Source organism: Dipteris shenzhenensis, chromosome 32, assembly GCF_047967505.1.
Source record: "Dipteris shenzhenensis isolate YYH24624 ecotype China chromosome 32, Dip_SZ_1.0, whole genome shotgun sequence".
Lineage (NCBI taxonomy): Eukaryota > Viridiplantae > Streptophyta > Polypodiopsida > Gleicheniales > Dipteridaceae > Dipteris > Dipteris shenzhenensis.
The window spans coordinates 21,790,051-21,810,335 of NC_141627.1; the positions used below are offsets into that span (position 1 = coordinate 21,790,051).

At 43.2% G+C, this 20,285-nt stretch overlaps 1 protein-coding gene across 3 annotated transcripts in view; it reads right to left on the bottom strand.

Annotated features, from left to right (window-relative positions):
• Positions 1-20,285, bottom strand: part of LOC147880456 (ARM repeat superfamily protein) — a 97,483-nt gene that overhangs the window by 63,011 nt on the left and 14,187 nt on the right. For all 3 annotated transcript variants that reach the window (XM_087370745.1, XM_087370743.1, XM_087370744.1), the window contains one exon: positions 18,276-18,353. In XM_087370745.1, coding sequence (XP_087226871.1) covers positions 18,276-18,353 — 78 coding nt within the window. The remainder of the gene's footprint in view (positions 1-18,275; positions 18,354-20,285) is intronic.

The window sequence follows — 20,285 nt, forward strand, 5'->3', positions numbered from 1 at the left end:
CTGCCCTAGGTAGTCCTTCAAAAATGATTGTTATAATCTCATGAGTCCTAGTCTTGTGTCCTTGAGTCAGTAAAGGTTCTCAGCCTTGCATAGTCCACCTAGAAGGAAGTATTGCTTTTCTCTTTGTTATGTGTGGCTCCATGTCAAATAATTCGTTCATGTTTTGGAGCCAAGAGGGGCATGGATTGTGGGAGCCTCTTTGTATTGGTCTTTGATGGATCTCTTTATCAAGGATGTTGGTGTAGTCCCTAGACCTATGAGCTGGTCATGTAGACATGCTAAGACATGAGCCTTTGAATCATGTTGAGTCTCAAGCCATGAGTGCTTGGATCAACCTCTAAACACGCTTTAACTTTAGCCTTTGAGTTACATGGGGTGCAAGATTAGTAAATTCCATCATTGCCATGTTCTATTCTTGATTCCATTCCAGTAGTCCCTCACCTTTCCTCCATGGGGGGTGTTAGGAAATGGAGTCGAGTCGAGTGAGTTTTATGTGTGTTTTAGTCTAGTGTGTCTTATGTATGCCACGTGTCATATTGGGGAGATATCCCATATACACCTTGGTATTCTAGTGTCTTGTGTCTAGTGTCTAACCTATATAAGGCTGTACTTGTATTGTGTGTCACATCATAGGAGTCAACATCAAGCACTATCAATGTAGGTCTTTCATTGATTTAGTACTTTTATTTCCCTTTCAATTGTTTCCATTTCCATTGCTTGCATGTTTGCCTTTCCTACCCTACCTCCTCTCCCTACTCCTCTATACTTCAACACACACTCTCTCTCTCTCTCACACATTTGGATCATTGTTGTACACCCACTGAGAGGAGGACACTAGCAACAAATCTTAGACATCTCCCACTGACACTGATAGAGCTCACGTTATTGGCACATGATACACCACAGCAGCACGACATGACATAAACTAGTCATGACACATGGACTTTTATCCTTATGTTCCTAGCTTCATGAATTGCTTCATGAAGATGTGATAGACCAAAAGTCTACTTTCGCATCTTTATTCTGCTCTTTTTTTTTTGGAGTACGTCTTTAGAGTGCAAGATGACGAAAAGTACCAAAGGTGGGGGGGTCAATAGAAGAGGCCTTTAAAAAACTCTTCCCCCCCCCACCCCCACCGCCCCCTTCCTCTAACGAGGCCAACAAGTTGCCAGACTTTAACACTAAACTAAGGGAATGCCTCAACACATGCGTACAATTGGACAGCCAAGAAAAGGCACTACATGCAAATGAGGGCCTGAAAAATACAATATAGGACCAAAGCCATTAAACCCTTCATCTTGAGCCGCCAGAGTTAAGGATAGGCAGCAACTTTGCAAATGTGACCAAATGTCCTGCAATTTCTTGTCAATTTCACTGAAAACCGCCAATTTCACATCAAAGCAAATAAATGTCACTGCTACTTGAGCAAATGTGGCAAAATAACCTGCAAATCTGAAAATGTGCAACGCTGAGGCCCCTGTGCAAATCGAAGCTGGTAGCAGGATGGCGCACACTTTGGGAAGCAAGTGCAATGCCAATGCTTGTGCCAGAATCAAACAACCCGCTCCGATACCACTGTAGGCTCAATGAAGCAGAAGAAGATACAAACGTGGAGCAAAACGCTGAAAGCCGTCACATCAACAACAAATGAAAGTACAAAGTACAAAATAAAGGAGAACCCTAGGACAGTGTCCTAATGGTACCACTAGTACTAGATGTCATAAGACACTAAAAGTACTAGGTGACCTAAGTGCCAATAACTAAAGCTACATGACACATACCAAGGCCCAGAGGGCATCAATACGACCAGGAGATGATGGCCTAAAGCTTTTGCTGCTTAGATTTGCCGCCCATCAAAGCTATTATTTTGTTTGTGTATATGAGCTTGTATTAGTGTGCGATTAGAGTTTGCTGTGTGTTTCTTGTGGGTTTTTTCTCTCTGTTTTTTTCACCTTAAGGGTTTCTTCACACTATGACTTTTGCACATCGCCTTCCTGATTGTAGATGGTTTATTTTTGCAAAATTACAATCACAATTGCATTTTGTTCATTGGACTTGGGCAAATCCTTAAGGAATTGAGAGCTAAGTGAGTAAGATGAGCTAAAGAAATGTTCACATCATACCCTCCATTTTGTATCTATTATACATCATAGTAGTCTTTTGATGCTAGGCATTGGCCAAGGAATCCTATAATAAATCTTACACTCATAGTAGTCTCTTGATGCTAGGCATTGGCCAAGGAATCCTATAATAAGTCTTACACTCATTCAAAAGCTTATTCCAATTGACCATCCTCTTTCTAAGGTAAAATTAGATGCCACAAGAATGCACTTAAACTCATACTCATATTTATTATACAAAGTATAAGACCTCCTCACAATAGAAACATCTTTCAGAATCCACCACCATGCCAAGGAGTCGCTATGGAAATAGGGAATGCCTCTGGAGTACTCAAGAGGCTGTATCCAGATTAGACTCCTAACTAAATGGCATGCCTTAGATGCAAGAGCACATTCAAAATGATGCATCTTTTTCTGAAAAACTTTTAGGTCAAAGGTATGCTCTACCTTATTTTCCAAGTCTTTCACCCTATTTTAAGCTCATTTTTGCCTTCATAAAACACTCAGAATTTCCATCATGAAGTCAACCTTTATTAGATGAATTGTGCCAATACACACTCTCCTCAAGGCAACCCAAGTTCCAGCAGAAAGTACCTACAGGAACTTCCTAAACATGTGTAATAGAAGCAAAAACGTATTAATCCATCAATGCACATGGGATGATATTCTCCATGTACAAATGATCAGTAGATGTTACTTAAGGTATTTGAGACCTTAGCCTAACAACGAATCAAATATCATATTTTAAAATTGGCCGTTTTTCCATTTGTTCCCAATCCTAGATCTGTTCAGCCCCTATGAGAAATCCCACTAATTTGTTCTAGTCGGCCTTGGCTCATCATGCTAGCTAGTACACCTCATATGAGAGCAGCATTCTCAATAGGCTGTATCTGAAGCACCATTTCTATCTTACATTTGTGGCTGAATAGACTGCAACAACATCAATATGAGAATCTTCTTCTCTTTTGCAATCTTCTTTGGGCACTCATTGATGTGGTGACTTGACTTTTTGCAATAACGGCATTTCCCCTTTTTCTTTGTATGGGCTTATATTTGTGTCTACCTTATCAGCAAAAGCTTGCTCTCCACCACATGCATTCACTGACATATTGTTTCTGTCTACTCTTCCTGTAGCAAAAGTCCCACTAACACTTGAAAGGTGAGAGGGTTGTGATTCCCCCTCGTAGACGAGTTGAGCAATGTATGAAAAGAAAGACATGACTACGAAAGGGAGTTCAGTGTAGTAGAGACAAGCTGTGGATCTGGTATGACATTATTAATGTCCAAAAATTGCTCACGCAAGTCTTAAATCTTTGTGACATGGTCTGCCATTGAATCTACTTCACTCATATGTCAACCGGAGATGTCTAACTATAAATCCCCACAGAGAATAGCTAGTGCCATCCAACTTATCGTCTCCTAAACAAGCATACTAAAAACATCATTTGGATTCTGGGTCATCTCAACCAAATGCACGAATATGACAAGCTCTGACAAGTTCACGTATTGTGGACACAATGCACAACCAGCTAAATGCTCACGTTCAAAGCCAATGCTAGGCGAGAGCATGCACCTCAAAAATCTGTCCGAAACTGTCAAAACTGAATGGCAAAGGTTGACTGTTTCAACAGTCCCAAGAATCTCTAATGTAAAGGAGCAAAAGCTCCACAAAGTGACCGAATGGCAGCACCTGGTGTGCTCCAAACAGGCCTTCTCAGCCTGAGCATAAAAAGAGCTTCTCAACCTCTATAGGAGCTGGAACAAGCCTATAAATGACTGTTTTGAACCTACACTGACTATAGTTGTTGTAAGAGAGCCAAAACAGCAGAAAATGCTGTCCTTACAGCTCAAAACTGCTCCAAAACTAACCCAAAAGGTAACTGTAGCAGTATACTATTGAAAAAAAAGGTACAGCAGCTCCAAAAAAGGCCGATTTGTAGAAAAACGGCTCCAAAACTATCTCCAGCATGGTCAACCAGCAAATAGACAGCAAAATAGCTCCACAAATCATCTCGGAAATGGAGCCAAGTACTTCGAAGTGACTCGACCTGACCAAGTCCAGCCACTGCATCCAGTTTGTCACCCAAAAGATAGTTCCCCTATTCCTAGACAGCTGCAGAAGCCTCCAAGAAGAGGCGCACTGCAGCATGTGTGGAAAAACAAGACAAAAGCAGCCTGAAAAGTGGTCTGACAATTGATGATTTTAGCGGCAGATGAGTTGCAATTGCTGGGAATGCCTGGATATGAAATCTCCTTGCCCTGGACAGCTTCCCGAAGCAGCCTGTCTCCAAAAACGAGAAAGAGGCTGAGGTTTTTGTAATGAAAATTTCGTGATAGAAATGATCCCCAAGGGTGCGTGACACATCCCAGCACTCCTGAAACCCCTGATCTGCAAAATAACCACACACAACATCAGAACTGAGCAGGCTGCTCACCACCCAACCGTGACATCTACGGGATGTGATCCCGAATCGGAAGATGTCCCCCCGAGCCACGAGCTGAGCTACTGGTACGAACTCCCAATCAGATCCAAACCAGCCTGGTGTCCCATACCACCAGGTGGCGCTGTGAAGCCCTGGATCTGCCACTGGGCCTTGGGCTACGCTAAGATGCAGGCGCGCGTCCGCGACACAATCCAGGATCAGACCTAGCACCTGGGAACGAGACTTGCTCCCAACTGCTCACTGAGAACTGAACCCCCTGGGCCTCTTTTATAGACTCGGGCCCCGGCGCCAAAAATAGCGAAGACCTATAAATAGTTCGTACCCTTGCCACTCAACCCGAGAATCAAGCCTGCCTAGCTCTAAGCCTCCCCAGGCTAACCTGAGCTAGTTCTGTGTACCTAGTACACGTCAGATACCAATCCGTGCACATGACATACTCCCCCTCCTCTAAGAACTCACTCCTGAGTTCGCTAAGAAACGGAAATGTTCTTTGGAGGTTTTGTAATGTCTCCCATGTTGCATCCTCCTCAACACGATCCTTCCACTTAATCTTGTATTCCGTGATAGTACGATTTCGAATCTGTCTTTCACGGAATTCAAGAATAGATTCAGGTTCGTGAGGAATAAAAGTTAAATCTGTAACTTCTATAATCTCATGAGGAGAAACAATTTGATCAGCTGCACCCAATACTTCTTTCAATCTACTGACATGAAAGACTGGATGTACCTTAACATCAGGAGGCAATTCTAGTCGATATGCAACTGGTCCAATTCTTTTAATGACCTTGAATGGGCCACAGTATCTGGGGGATAATTTCGGAACCAAACCAGTACTTAGGCTCTTGGATTCCTTAGGAATTCTCAAATATACCATCGTTCCTTCAGAGAACTCTCTAGGTGAACGATGTCTATTAGCATAAAATCTGTCCCGATCTTGGGCACTTCTAATAGACTCCTTGGCAAACTGCAACATTTCCTGCATGTCTTGCAAGAAATTCTTAGCAGCATCATTTTGAATCCCTTGTAATCCTACCATAACTGGTGACTTAGGTTGAAACCCGTACATAAGCATAAAAGGACTAGAACCTGTACTAGAATGCTTTGCACTGTTGTAAGCAAATTCAATCATGGGTAGATAATCTTCCCACGAAGACTGTCTCTTAGATACATATGCCCGAAGCATGTCTTCAACCAACTGGTTGACCTTCTCTGTACTGCCATCGGATTGTGCATGATCCGAGGAACTCATACTTAGAGTAGTTTCCAACTTCTCAAATACAAGTGTCCAGAAGTTACTTGTAAACTTTGAGTCCCTGTCACTGACTATGTCAGATGGCAAACCATACAGCTTGAACAAGTGGTCTACAAACTCGTGAGCCAGCTGAACAGCTGAAATAGTTGTTCTTGTAGGTAAGAATCTAGCCATTTTTGTCAAACGGTCGACTATGACCCAAATAGAGTCATGACCCTTGCGCGTTCGAGGTAAACCAGTAATAAAATCCATGGAAATACTTTCCCATTTATTACCTGGAATCTGTAATGGCTGTAATAAGCCCGCGCTCCTAAGGCGTTCAGCCTTAGTAACCTGACAAACTCGGCAACCTACCACATAGTTCTCTACAAATGCACGCATCTTAGGCCAATAAAAGGTATGCTTCACAAGAGACAGAGTCCTATGTATACCTGGATGTCCCGCACTAGGAGCATCATGACACTCCCAGAGAATCTTGGATTTTAGGTCCAGAACATCAGGTACACAAATCTTTTCATTCCGGAACAGCAAGCCGTTCCTAATCATCCACTGACCTCCCGCCGCCTGTATCCTAGGTGGCACAATCCCTGAGTCCTGGTCAACTATAGAGCTCCCATCCTGGACTCTCTGCCAATAAGAACTGAAATGACTATCAGTTGCGTATAGCCCTCTCAAGGATTGAAATAGGTCTGAGGATATTTCCGTAAATGACAAAGCATTTACAAACTTAACTCGACTTAAGGCATCCGCCACACTATTCAACGAACCCTTACGATAACGTATTTCGAAATCAAAATCCTGCATTAGCTCTGCCCATCTAGCTTTCCTTCCTCTCAATTCTGAGCCATCACACACATACTTGATTGACTGGTGATCAGTCAATACAAGGAACTTTGAACCATACAAGTAGTGTCTCCAAACCTTGAGAGCATACACTACCGCATAAAGTTCCTTCTCCAGTGTGGGCCAACGATACTGGGTGTCGTCTAGCTTCTTACTCTCAAAAGCTACAGGTCTGCCCTCTTGGAATAGAGCTGCCCCAATCGCATAATCACTCGCATCGGCCTCTAAAACATAAGGCCGGGTAGGATCGGGTAATGCAAGAACGGGTGCTTCCTTGATAGATAACTTCAAGGTTTCAAAAGCCTTGTTCATTGCATCATTCCAAGGGATCGGTTGAGTAGACCTGCGTCCACGACCTTTCAATATGTTGGTCAAGGGTACCGTGATTTGTGAATAATCACGGACTGACTTCCGAAGAAATACCGTAAATCCTAGGAAAGAACGAAGTTGTTTCACAGTCTGAGGTATAGGCCAATCTAAAACCTTCTGGATACGATCCAGATCAATGCTAATGCCTTCAGAAGAAATCTTGTGTCCTAAGTAAATGATCTCCTTCATAAAGAAGTCACATTTACTCATCTTGGCATAAAGCTTATGCTGTCTTAGAACAAATAAGACAACCCGGAGGTGTCCTATATGATCCTCAAGCGTTTTACTATATACCAAGATATCATCTAAGAACACGACAACAAATTTGCCCAGATAATCTCTGAACAAATCGTTCATCATCTGCTGAAAAGTAGCAGGAGCATTGGTCAAACCAAAAGGTAATACGAGGAACTCGTAATGACCATACCTAGTCCGGAATGCGGTCCTATCTATGTGTTTAGCATAGATACGGATTTGGTGATAACCCGTACGCAAATCAATCTTAGTGAAATACTTCGCTCCGGCCAAACGGTCTATTAAATCATCAGAACGAGGTAAAGGATAGCGGTTCTTAATTGTAACTTTATTTAGTCGTTTATAATCTATACACATCCTCCAGGAAGAATCCTTTTTCTTTCTCAAGAGGACAGGTGCACCCCAAGGAGATTTACTTGGGCGGATATAGCCCATATTCAAGTAATCCTCAAGCTGGATAGCTAACTCATCCTCCTCTACCTGGCTCATCCTATATGGTGGTACACTGATAGGTTGAGCCCCTGGGACTAAGTCTATGCGATGATCTACTGCCCTTTCTGGAGGTAAACCTTCCGGCAGTTGAGCTGGGAATACGTCCTTAAAATTATCTAACAACGTTCTCAATTCTCGGTGTTCAAACACACTTAATTCATTTTTGTTAATTACCGAAACAATAAATGAAGAGAGTGGAATCAAAACACACTGATAGACATCATAATGAGAAGTGTTTAATATATTCCGAAGCTGCATCGCAGATACAATAGGCCCCTGAGAAGGGATAATCTTATCACACTGAATACAAAATTGGGTGCCTTTGTCTTCAAAAGAAAGGGTATGCTCCGTCCATCCGATCTGGATATTGTGGGTTTTAAACCACTCTATCCCGATCAACAAGTCTACATGCTCTAGATGCATAACGTAACATGTGAGAGCTCCTGTGTAGGCTTGAATCCGGATGGGAAGCGCTTCAACCTTGCGATCCCAAAACTGCTTCCCAGCTGGAAGCTGCACCTCGTAGGTGTGGTCGCTAGGTACTGTGGACAGCCCCATCTTCTGCACAAATTTGTAATTAACAAAATTGTGAGAGCTGCCCGGATCAAAGAGAATGTGAACCCGTTGGTCCCTAACTTCTCCATAAACTCGGAAAAGATCATGGGAACCAAATAACGAAGTATTAAAGGTACAATTACAAGAAAGGGGGCAAGTAATGACATTTACTGAAATACCTGTCATCGTAACCTGGTTGGCTCCCTTGGCTGCGGTACGCTGACCTGCCTGGAGCTTCGGTCCTAGCACCAATTTCTGGTTCTTCCGCTTAGGACACTCATTCTTCGTGTGGCCCCGCTCCTCGCAATAAAAACACCGGCCCTCTTTCTTGAGCCTGAGAGTGCGAAGGAAACGGGCCTTACCATTCTTCGCAGGAGTTAAGCTTTTCTTGGAGGCGTTGTCCGTAGACTTCGTCTCCCCAATACCAGTCGCATGCTGAAAGAACTTGCGTTTGTTCTTTCCGCTGGTCTCGGTAACTGTGGTTGTTTTAATACCGGCCATGGTATCATCATATATGCGTGCATATGTCATGGCCTCCTGTAATGTTGTGCACTTGTTATTCTTAATCTGTAACTTATAGGAGTCTGGCAAACCATCCACGAAAAAACCTAACAAGGTTACAGGATCCATTTTGGTGGCCCTGGTTTGCAGATCCCTAAATCTCTGAAGATAAACTTCAAAAGTTAAATTCAATTTTGACATATCGAGGGCTTTGAGCTTGCCGACGATATCATAATCATCTTCCTTCTTCAGGAACTTCTTCCTGAAGATACCCTCAAATTCTGTCCAAGTGTCAGGCTTAGGCTGGAGTTCTTTCCACCAAAGCAAGGCTTTACCTGACATAAACCCTGCTGCTAGCTGAATCTTTTTCTCGTCTGGATAGGGGTGAAATTGGAAGTGAACTTGCCACTTGTGCAGCCAAGTGTCAACCACCTCCTTTGTTCTTGACTTCTGGTCACCTGGAAAGGGATCCGGAGTGATATTCGGGCCTAGCACGGAGGCCATGGCATCCACATGCGTGAGTGCCTGAACCGTGCTAGCCAGAAGAGTCAAGGTAGCTTGTATCCCTTGGAGTTGCTGTGTCAACCCCGATTGATTAGCGTTGACCTGCTCAAATTTACCATCTAGAGCAGTCGTGAACTCACTGAAGGCTTTCTTAGTGATCAGGTCGTCATAGAGACCCTGATCATCCTCCCCCACTGGAGTGTAATCTAATTCCTGCTCTCCCATAGTGAACTTGGGATTCGGAGCATCAGACATGGCTGAATACTAACTCGATTACAGGCTGAGAGAAATAAATAACTGAAACGGAGCACGGAGGGAGATGGAGTAGAAGAAAACCGTCCCAGATAAATCTGACAGAAAGGATGCTGAAATCTGGAAGACCACGAACCCTGGTGCCTCCCCGAATCTGCAACCGGATGCGCAGTCAATGGTGGAGGCTGTACGGACTGCTGACGTGGCCTGTACGGCTGCTGACGCAGTCCGTACGGTGGCTGTAGGTGCAGGCGCAGCTGCTGTACGGAGCAGCAGCAGGTACCGAAGGTGACAGTACAGTCCGTACAGGCTGTACGGCTGTAGCTGCAGCTGTACGGGCTGGTACGGGAGCCTTGGGAGCAGCGCTGGGCTGACGCAGGCAGGGGCTGCAGCAGAGGAGCTGGTCGAAACTGGGCGCTGCTGAAGGGCGAGGCGGGCTGGCTCAGATCTCAAGGTAAGATCTCGAAACTGGGGCTGCTTGTGGGTTGCCTAGCTCCCAGCCCCCACCTATATAGGGTGCAGGGCGGCCTAATTTGGAAGCTAGGCTTCCAAAGAAGGCTGAGCCCCTCCAGCTTTGGAGGGGTGCTTTTACGAAAAAAGCACCTGAGCCCCTCCAACTTTGGAGGGGTGCTTTTTCGCAAAAAAGCACCTTCCCCCTGCCCTTCTTCCTGCGCAGGCTGCACGCAGCCCTAGGCAGGCTGTTCGCAGCCTGTTGCGCAGGCTGTGGTCAGCCTGTTGCGCAGGCTGTCCTGCCCCTACAGCCTCGCCTCTTCTACTCCCCGCATACTCTACTCCTAGGCTGTCAATTTCCTGCCCTACGCTCCTTCCTTTCTGCTCTCCTTCTCCTCCCTCAGACTTCTCTCTGTAGCCTTCAGAATTTTCGATTCTATTTCACTCCTCTTCTTCTTCCTTTTCCAGATATTTCCTCACCCCTTCTACCCCAGGTAGACAGCAAATACGCAGCAGGAAATCTCGAATTTTAGGGCATACCTGGAAGAGAAATCCGTCAAATTTCTCGCATCAGAAGTTCCTACCTCAGGAGTTGGCTCTGATACCAACTGACACATCCCAGCACTCCTGAAACCCCTGATCTGCAAAATAACCACACACAACATCAGAACTGAGCAGGCTGCTCACCACCCAACCGTGACATCTACGGGATGTGATCCCGAATCGGAAGATGTCCCCCCGAGCCACGAGCTGAGCTACTGGTACGAACTCCCAATCAGATCCAAACCAGCCTGGTGTCCCATACCACCAGGTGGCGCTGTGAAGCCCTGGATCTGCCACTGGGCCTTGGGCTACGCTAAGATGCAGGCGCGCGTCCGCGACACAATCCAGGATCAGACCTAGCACCTGGGAACGAGACTTGCTCCCAACTGCTCACTGAGAACTGAAACCCCTGGGCCTCTTTTATAGACTCGGGCCCCGGCGCCAAAAATAGCGAAGACCTATAAATAGTTCGTACCCTTGCCACTCAACCCGAGAATCAAGCCTGCCTAGCTCTAAGCCTCCCCAGGCTAACCTGAGCTAGTTCTGTGTACCTAGTACACGTCAGATACCAATCCGTGCACATGACAGTGCGGGAGCTGAGAGAGTTGCATGGGAGCAAGGAGCAGCCTCCTCTGATACCAAATGTGAGTTTGTTGAGGTGGAGAGCTCAAAAATATCGAGCTCTTTCTTGCAAAAAAAAAAAAGAGCTCAGCTGAAATGAGATTGCAAGAATGAAGTACACAAACCCCAAAGTCCTAGGGTGATTCAAAATTGACTCTACCACTACTTGTGTTTAGGTGGAAAAACCTTGGAAGGAAAAAATGCCCCTAACCCTCCTAACTAATACATTGGCCTCTACCTATCTATTACGGTACTTCCAACATCACAAGCAATAGTCTCTCCCATGGCTAGTCAACAATCTCCAAAAAAGTGAAGATGTTGCCCAAGATGCTCCTACCCTTACACAAAACTTATCTTAGTGTCATAAATAATGTCGAGCAGAGCGGCAAGATCAAGACCCAAGCTAATAACTTGTAGGGGGTGTCCAACAAAGTGATCAGGCACCACTCTCAAATATTTGTAAGGCCCCCCCCCCCCCCCTCTTTTCGGAATCAAGCAAATCCACCCTCATGCAAGTGTCTAAGGAAGCAGTACCAAATCAACGATTTCCTCAAAAGCCAATCACAAAGGAGTGCCAATCCACTCCCAAAAACACCAAATGAACAAGGACAAGCCATCATTTCCAATCTGATCATGAATGACTCATATATGTCCACTACATGCCATTTGCCTCACCAGCAATCTAGTGGTTCTTGTTTGGGGCATGGCTACGTTTCATCACTACTAAAGGTTAGGCATCAAGCCGCCTAGCTTGGTAGAGAAGGACAAATTTCACCATCTCAATGCAGTCAATTTCACCATCTCAATGCAATCAATTAGGAACTTACATTTATTTTCCCTAGGTCAATTATAAGTACGTGTGCTCCATTTATTATATATCATCTACCCAAGCACACTTATTCAATATGTCACAACAAATCACAACCCCAGAAAGGAGATAACATTATTGCCAGTAAAAAATCCATAATTTTCCGGTGTTTTCCAATGGACGTACTCACTTTTCAAAATCATGTACCCAATATGTAATCCATTACCAAGTTTATTCGTGAAGTTTTATTTGCTTGACAAATCTAGCGGTATCTTGCAATTGCCAATCATGGTCCTGCTACATCACAAGCCCTTTATATTCTTGCAAAGTGTCCTAGATTGCTTGTTTTGCCCCAATATTAATCACCCCCATGCAAGCCCGTCCTATTATAGAATCATAAGCTGCTATTTAATCTCATGCCACCGTGGTGACTAGTAATTAACTGCAATAAAATATAATCGAGAATTGTTTTGCCCCAAAAATAATTGCATGTAAGTCCATGCCAACACATGCCACTGTGGCTATTAATTAACATCGAGAAATCCAAATAATCATGAAGGAGCTGCCATGCCGGTGACTGGTGGTAACTAAATCGCATGCATGCCGGTGCACCATATGGACGGGCAAAATGCCCACGTCGGGTGGTGCCTTCTAAATAATCATGAAGGAGCCGCCATGCCAATGATTGGTAGTTAAGTGGTAATTAAATCACATGCAAACCCGATCAAAAGTCAAGCCGCCAACTATTCACCTGCCAGCCATCCAAATAATCATCAAGGAGCCACCGTGGCGGCTACTAATTAACTGCACTCTACCTAATTTGGTGGAAAAAGACTTATGTTTAGCCGCCTCAAACAACCACCATGTCGCATGTGCCAGACCACCACGGTGGCCTTCACTCTACTTAAGCCTCTACTATTCTGTTTCATTCACCATTTCCGAATCCTTTCACAGTTTATTCTAATTACTCCTTTGCCATTTCCGTTTGATATGCTACATGCATGATCTGATTTAGATTTAATAGATAAACATTGTCAAAGGTTGGTTGTTTTTGGAGATCAGCTGAGGTTTTTCCCCAAAAAATTTTGAATACCACAGTCACCCAGTTTTTTGTCCCAAACCCACATGAGCACCTAATTTTCTAATGTTCACCTTAAATAGAACACTACAAATGACCAACCTCTCCTTTCATGTAATCACTATCTTCAAAACTAAGCTCACAGCGTTACATCCTTTTGAAACTCGATAATCTAAACCGACGACCTCTAAATGATGCAAAAGAAATGCTCATTGATTTGAAAATTGCCTCAATGCAAATTTGATTGAGTTGGCATTTTGAATCATATGAACCCCATCATGAGTGTCTCTTTCTAACTCCACCTTGAATTCTTAGATCCAAGTATTCATCTTCACTTAGGCTCTAATGCCAATTTACAACACACTCCACTAGGATGCAACAAAAGATTACTTAAAGAACCAAGAAAGAGCCTCAATCAAAGTATACACACAACTCGGCTATCGAGAATATTGACATAGACAAATGCTATGCTACAATCAAGCACTTGGCATATTTATATCAAGTCACAGCTATTAGTTCTAGCAAAACACTTGAGCAAAAAAACTTCCATCATGATTCCGAATTTCTTTGAAAATTTTTATACAAAACTATCATAAACTTTGAGAGCACATGCGCATGCTCGAAGTCAAACACACACACACTTTTTTTGGGGTTGAAACCTAGTTGTCATTATATTACAAAGAGCTTCCCCAAGACAAGGGACAGGCACTTACAAGTATCAGAAGATATCATTATATGACAAGAAGGCAGGATAATCTAGATCTAGCGCATGTGGACAATCATATAATGATTGCCTTGAGGATGCCCACAAGAACTAATATTTAGCCAGTGGGGGATCACCAAAGACTTGATGCTTATGGTCCTTCCATAGAGTCCATAGTGCCCAATAGCGAACCCAATTAAAAAATAGATCATATCCCTGCAAGCACTAAGAAAACGAGCCTGAGGCTTTTGCCATAGCATGAGCAAGAAATCATAAGATTCTAGGCATTTGCTAAAAAAGATGTGACAGAGACTCTCGTGAGGACAGACATCATCACAAGTGGCAGGGGCAATATGACGACGAGTCAAAAGCAGTCCAAAATGGTAGAACTCCAATTAAAACACGCCACAAGGAAAAAATTTACCAAAGTGAAAGTTTGGAAGCCCAAATATGCTGCAACCTTTGGCACCCCTGAGAGGAGCGTGTCATTGACTAGATGATACTGGCACAAAGAGGAACCAAGGCGGAGGTAGCAAATTTTACACACTTTTTTTTTGTGAAGATTTTGATGCGTTATATTCCACAGTAGATTCCCTTGAATGGGAAGCTCAAAAGTACATCAACAAAAGATCTCACTATATGACAAGTATACATTATAGTCTATGTAACTCAAACCCCTGTCTTCGTGGGTGAATCCCAAAAAGCCAAAAATGCTTCCCAAAGGTAGTAGTGGGAAATCTAATTCTCAAATGCTACCAAAGAAGACCCAAGAAACCACAGGTGTGTGGACAATGCCAAAAGAGGAGGCACAGATACCTCTCGAGCCAAACATTTGTGACAAACAACCAGAGCAAAACGTCTTCATGCCAAGAGTCGCCCAGACGGAAAAACCCCCAACATCACCCGCCACAAAAAAACATGTTGTCAAAGAGGAACTTTTGATCTCCAAAGCCGCCATAATCTCTTTCTCCACCACTTTGTTGGGCGATTCATGCGCCAAAGTTGATTTGCCTTATCAGAAACCCAAGGTGTGGGCAACAAACCTTTATACAAGGAAGGTATTGTAATGTGAGATAGTTTCATGACCATAGAAGACTATGCAAGTCTTTAGAATACAATGGTAACAGCTTGGACTTCTAACATCCAAGCCGCCATATAATGATTGAGCATGCATGAGGGAAGAAAGATCTTTCTCAGTATTCTTTGGAGTAAAAAAGAATCATCAGCATATGCTTGAGCAACCATAGAGCCATGAATTTCCAATCCATGCAACATGCCTGCAGCCACAAGATGATCTTTGCATTGAAGCAAGATTTTATATACATATACCACATTGTTATATGTATGATGTAGATCCCGGAGAGGAGAGAGTGTGTGTACGTGCGCACGCAAAATTGTGTGTAGACAATCTCCACATCAACTAACTTGACATAATTACAGGTGATTACAGTGACGACATGCAGATTTATATAGTGTGTGTAGACAATCTCCAAATCAACTAACTTGACATGATTGCAGGTGACTACAGTGACGACGTGCAGTTTTTATATATTTATATTTATATATACAAAAATGCATATGCCTTTAGATATGTGCATATATTCGGCTCATGTATGTCGGTGTGAGTGTGTGTATGTGTGTATGATGCTTTGTCATGAGAATGACTTAGATGTATCATCTTTAGAGGTGTTTTCCCACTGCTTTTGATTTTTCATAATAGTCTGTTTTCCAGTCTATTCTCATTGTAAAAAAATTTTCTGATTATAAATTCAATGGTTTCACCCCAAAAAAAAAGTGTGTGCGCGTGTGTACTTTTTTTTAAGAAATTGCAACAATGCTTTCCCTAGCATCAAAACACAATGTTTATTTGCGACATATTATAACTTTTCTAATAATTTATTTACCATCATTTCTTCCTCAAAGAGAGGATGCCCATTTCACGAGCAAGTGAGAACGAGCCAAAGTCTAGACCGAGCAGCTAGGCAGCAAAAATTTGTTTCATGATTATCAATAAAATAAAACAAAATACTCCCATGCATTGCTATGGTGCACATACAATGAAAAATGTTTTCACCCATATTGGATCCCATTCATCCATGATTAAGTTAGCTCTTCGACCTAAGTCTACTATGCGTATATTATGAATCCACCTACCGGTGCTATGCCACAACTGATCATAAGTGTTGCTCCCATTTGTATATCATCTCTTTACGACGGATTTGTTCTGACTTGGCAACATCAATATTTAGGTGGATTATTTACATTTTCAGTAAGTCTAGCTAGATTAACTTTCCAAGATTTTCTGAGTAGTTTTCTAGAGCAGGCCTCATGAAGACTAACCGCATTTTGTAGTCTAATGGTACCAACCAACGCAAAACTCAGTCGAGACTACAAGTCAACCATAGGAGGAAGGAGAGCCATTGGATTCTACTCATGTGCATCCTCAGAGCAATCAAGGAGAGCAAACTAGGGCCCTAATAGGACCGTAACTATAATCTTCAACCCCAATCTAGCAGGGTGTGATTTTTTGGTGAGGTTTTTGTTGCAAGATTGTCAAAGAAGGCAATAACATTTGCTAGATTTTTTATACCCCTCTCCCACACATACAAATCCTAGAGATACTTTATCGGTATGTTTAAAGAAAATTTTGCAATGTTGACGCGTTTTTGTTGTACGTAAGTCTCAATGCACCATGACCATTACTATCACTTCCAAGTATTCTATAATGCTTTTGCAATCAAGGATTAAGGTATAACTTAGCAACAAATTCTTAATCTAGTATTTGGCATGATCAAGGATTTGACACACCCTTAATCCAGCATGAGCATGATCACATCATCATCAACATATACGATAATGAAGGCCATGGATGAGCTCGCTTAACAAAATGATGTCTTTAGTGACCTTGATGCCTCTAATGAATCCATCAATTTTTAATAAGATATTATTACAAAAATGAATAAATATCTAGTAATCATCACATAAAAACATTGGAAACTCTATTTTCTTTGAAGAAAATCTAAAACTTTTTATACATATATAATTTGAATATTTTGACACCGAAAATGAGCTCAAAGACTCCAAAACCTTAAAAATGACTGTAAACACGAGTAGCTTTTGATGCGTTTATAAAAAACCGATTTGGAAAAAAAGTACATCTTGCAGGGCCCCAAAGGAGCCCGCGCCCTTTGGGGCCTTGCAAGATGTTCTTTTTTCCCATATGGGTTTTTTCTTAATGCATTAAAAGGTACCCGAGTTCACAATCGTTTCTAGGGTTTTGGGGCCTTTTGAGCTCATTTCCAATGTCAAAAAGTACAAATTATGCAAGTAGCAAAAGTTTAGTTTTTGTTGAAAGGTATTGAAACATCTTAGACGTGGTATATGGAGAAAACTGATATATGCACATAAAGGTATCTAGAATTTTTGTAGATAAATATAATTTCTTACGTAATCCATAGATATGGCTAAGACCTAAGTATAAGTGTGCTTCACACTTTTCAGGATGCCAAAAAGTTCATGAAAACTTTTCCCTCATAATGTAGGATTCTTGGTCTCTTTAGAGTTCAGAGATTTTTTTCCATGCCAAAAAAGAGTCATTGTATGTGTGTGTGTGTGTGTGTGTGTGTGTGTGTGTGTTGGGAGGTGGATTAAAGATTGTGTGAGGGGGGCTCTTAAAAAGCTCATAGACTTTGTTTAGCTCTCAAAATAGCTCGTGACAAAAAGCTTGCAAAAAGATTTCCCCCGATCCAACAAGACCAAAGTGCTACCTCAACCTAGGGATATTGGTGGGTTATCTTATACACTCATTATTACTAGCAGCTCAACAATGGATGTAGGCGTGTCAATGACTGGGGGCCCAGCTAGTTACACTTCCATGCCGAGCAAATCGAATGTCATCATACAAATGCCTACTAATCAAGCAGCTAGGTAGTGTTACTAATAAACTACATCCTAAATACAAAGTCTCTTTTCCATGCAACTCAACTCGCTCTCATCCGGATGTTGCTATTCCGGACTACAATGTCTCTTTCCTATGTCATGCATTTTATGTCCATTGCAATGCACACATGTTGAGGCTAGAATGCATTTGTGGTGGCCTTGTTTTGCATTTGAGAGGTTACAATGTGTGAGGTCAATTATGTTTCCCCTTGCTCGTTCTTACTATGGCTCGTTCCACCTTGCTCGGTGTCTAGGATACCTCCTCAAAGAAAACCAGGTTGTATATCGGTAAATTGCTTCAAATTCTCAAAAGTTTCAAAGTATCCCTTTTGAACTTCAACAAACAGCAAACCCCGATTTTACAAGAAATGACTCCCTATTCTAAGGCTTTGGCATATGATGCTAAACACTACTTCTAAATTAATACAAAACTTCACTGTTTGTGAGACATTGAATCGACAGCGGCAATCACATGAGAGTTAAGAGAGGTCATATGTATATGTTGGTAGGGGTGCAGGAAGGAAGTTCAGAAGAAATCTCACTTACTGCCAAATGGAAACATTTGCATAATTTGAGCAAAACATTATCATTTTCAGAAGCACCTTGGTCCTTTGACAATCGAACCTGTTCAGCACAATGGAGACTATAAAGACAGGATATACCAAAACCAGTAGATTTACCACATGTCAAATCACCTAATTACAAATAGAGCATAGCTAGACAACTTTAATATTCGCATCCAATATTGACAACATGTTTACATCTTATTAACAGTACTTAGGCTGACTTTGATACGTATGATCTACAAATCTCTCCTCCTAGTCAAGCACCATCGGGACCAGTTCCTCCTAGGTCAACGCATTCATCCTTCCACTAGCTATCAAGGACAAATAGAAGACCCCCTACTGAGAGGATAGCTGGGACAGTAGAGTTATGGCCATGTCCTCTAAAGATATCTGCTTCCCCACCTAGAGGATCTCCTGCTGAAGTTCTTGTAACTTCTTGATGTGCTCCCGCATCAATGAAGACTCCTTGGGATCCAACAATCTCATCTGGACTTCCAAGGAAACCCTCTTCATGGGAGAGGTTTGGTTGTACAAGGATGCCAAGTGCTCCCAAATACTCTTAGCCACCATCATGTGCTTCAAGTGATTAATCACCTGAGGAGTACAATTTAGAAACATAAACGACCTTACCCTTGCATTTACACGGTCCCAAAGCTGAGACATGGCCTCAACCTCCTTTTGCTCTAGGATGCCAAGGTTGGACGCAAGGGGATCATGCTTCACAACTCCCACCAATATGAAACCTTCCACATAATACGACTATAACACGGACTCCATCATGACCCGCCAAACTCTGTAATTGAGAGGCCATCCAATTGACAGTCGGTCGGGAAGGTGGGTAAAATCAAAATTGGTCTTTCTCTCTACCATCTCGAACATGGTCGTCATGTCATACTGAAGAGGGAATGAAACTGAGAAGAGAGGGTGGATGGGATATAAGGAGAGAAGGGGATGGATGGAAAGAAGGGGAGAAGAGGGCTGGATGTGGTGTTGAAGAGGCTATGAGCCTACAAGACCTTTATGCCTCACTGTCCCGCCCTTCAAAAAAGCCCCCCTTCGAATATGAAAACACCCTTCAAAGTTTGCATACCTTCCTTGACTCCCAAACAGTCCACACCTCACACAATCCTCCTCACAAAGGCCTCCGAATCAGCAGCCCTAATCTTTGCGTGCTGGCTCAACACTCACTCCGTACCTCGGGTCTCTAGCCACGGGTCTCTAGCCAACTGTGGCTTTGATACCATGTGAGAAGTGCAGCGGAAATGAACGGCGATGAAGAGAGAGAGAGAGAGAGAGAGAGAGAGAGAGAGAGAGCCAACCTCACATAGATGGATAGATAGATAGATAGATAGAGAGAGAGAGAGAGAGAGAGCCAACCTCACATGCACAAACAAGAAAGGCGAGAGAGAGATGAGAGAAACTGCAAGTGAGGGGAAAACATCTGCTATAAAGAACTGCTCAAGCCCTGCTCAAGAGACACAGCATTGAGATGCCAAAACACCAATGAGGGGGGCCTATATATAGCCCCATTCCCTCCCCGGTCGACGGACAGCAAACTAGAGAGCCGGCCAGCCTACATGTGGGCCGACCCACCAGGCCACCTGGCCTACCCCCCTACAACACAAAAGGGGCTGTTCCAAGGCCCTATAAAGAGGGCAGTACCCTCTACCCTCCAGCCCGACAACTCCTGCTAGGGGGCCGATCCCCTCATCCCTCTATAAAGACTGGCACACAACCGGCTCGTCCCCTGCCTCTAGGGTCGACTGGACTGTGGCCCCCTTCCTGCCCTACAAGATGGTCTGCAAGGGGGCCATAATTGCTGAGGATACAAACTCTGCCACCCTCCTAGAATCCGGAACAGCGTATATAAATGTCTCCCCAAAAACCTGAATGATGCCACGAGCTGCTGAAACTGTAGCTATCTCTTTGAGAAGCTATGAGAGATGTGGAGGAGTTTGCGGTTACAGCCTCATCTTACTGACATCATTCA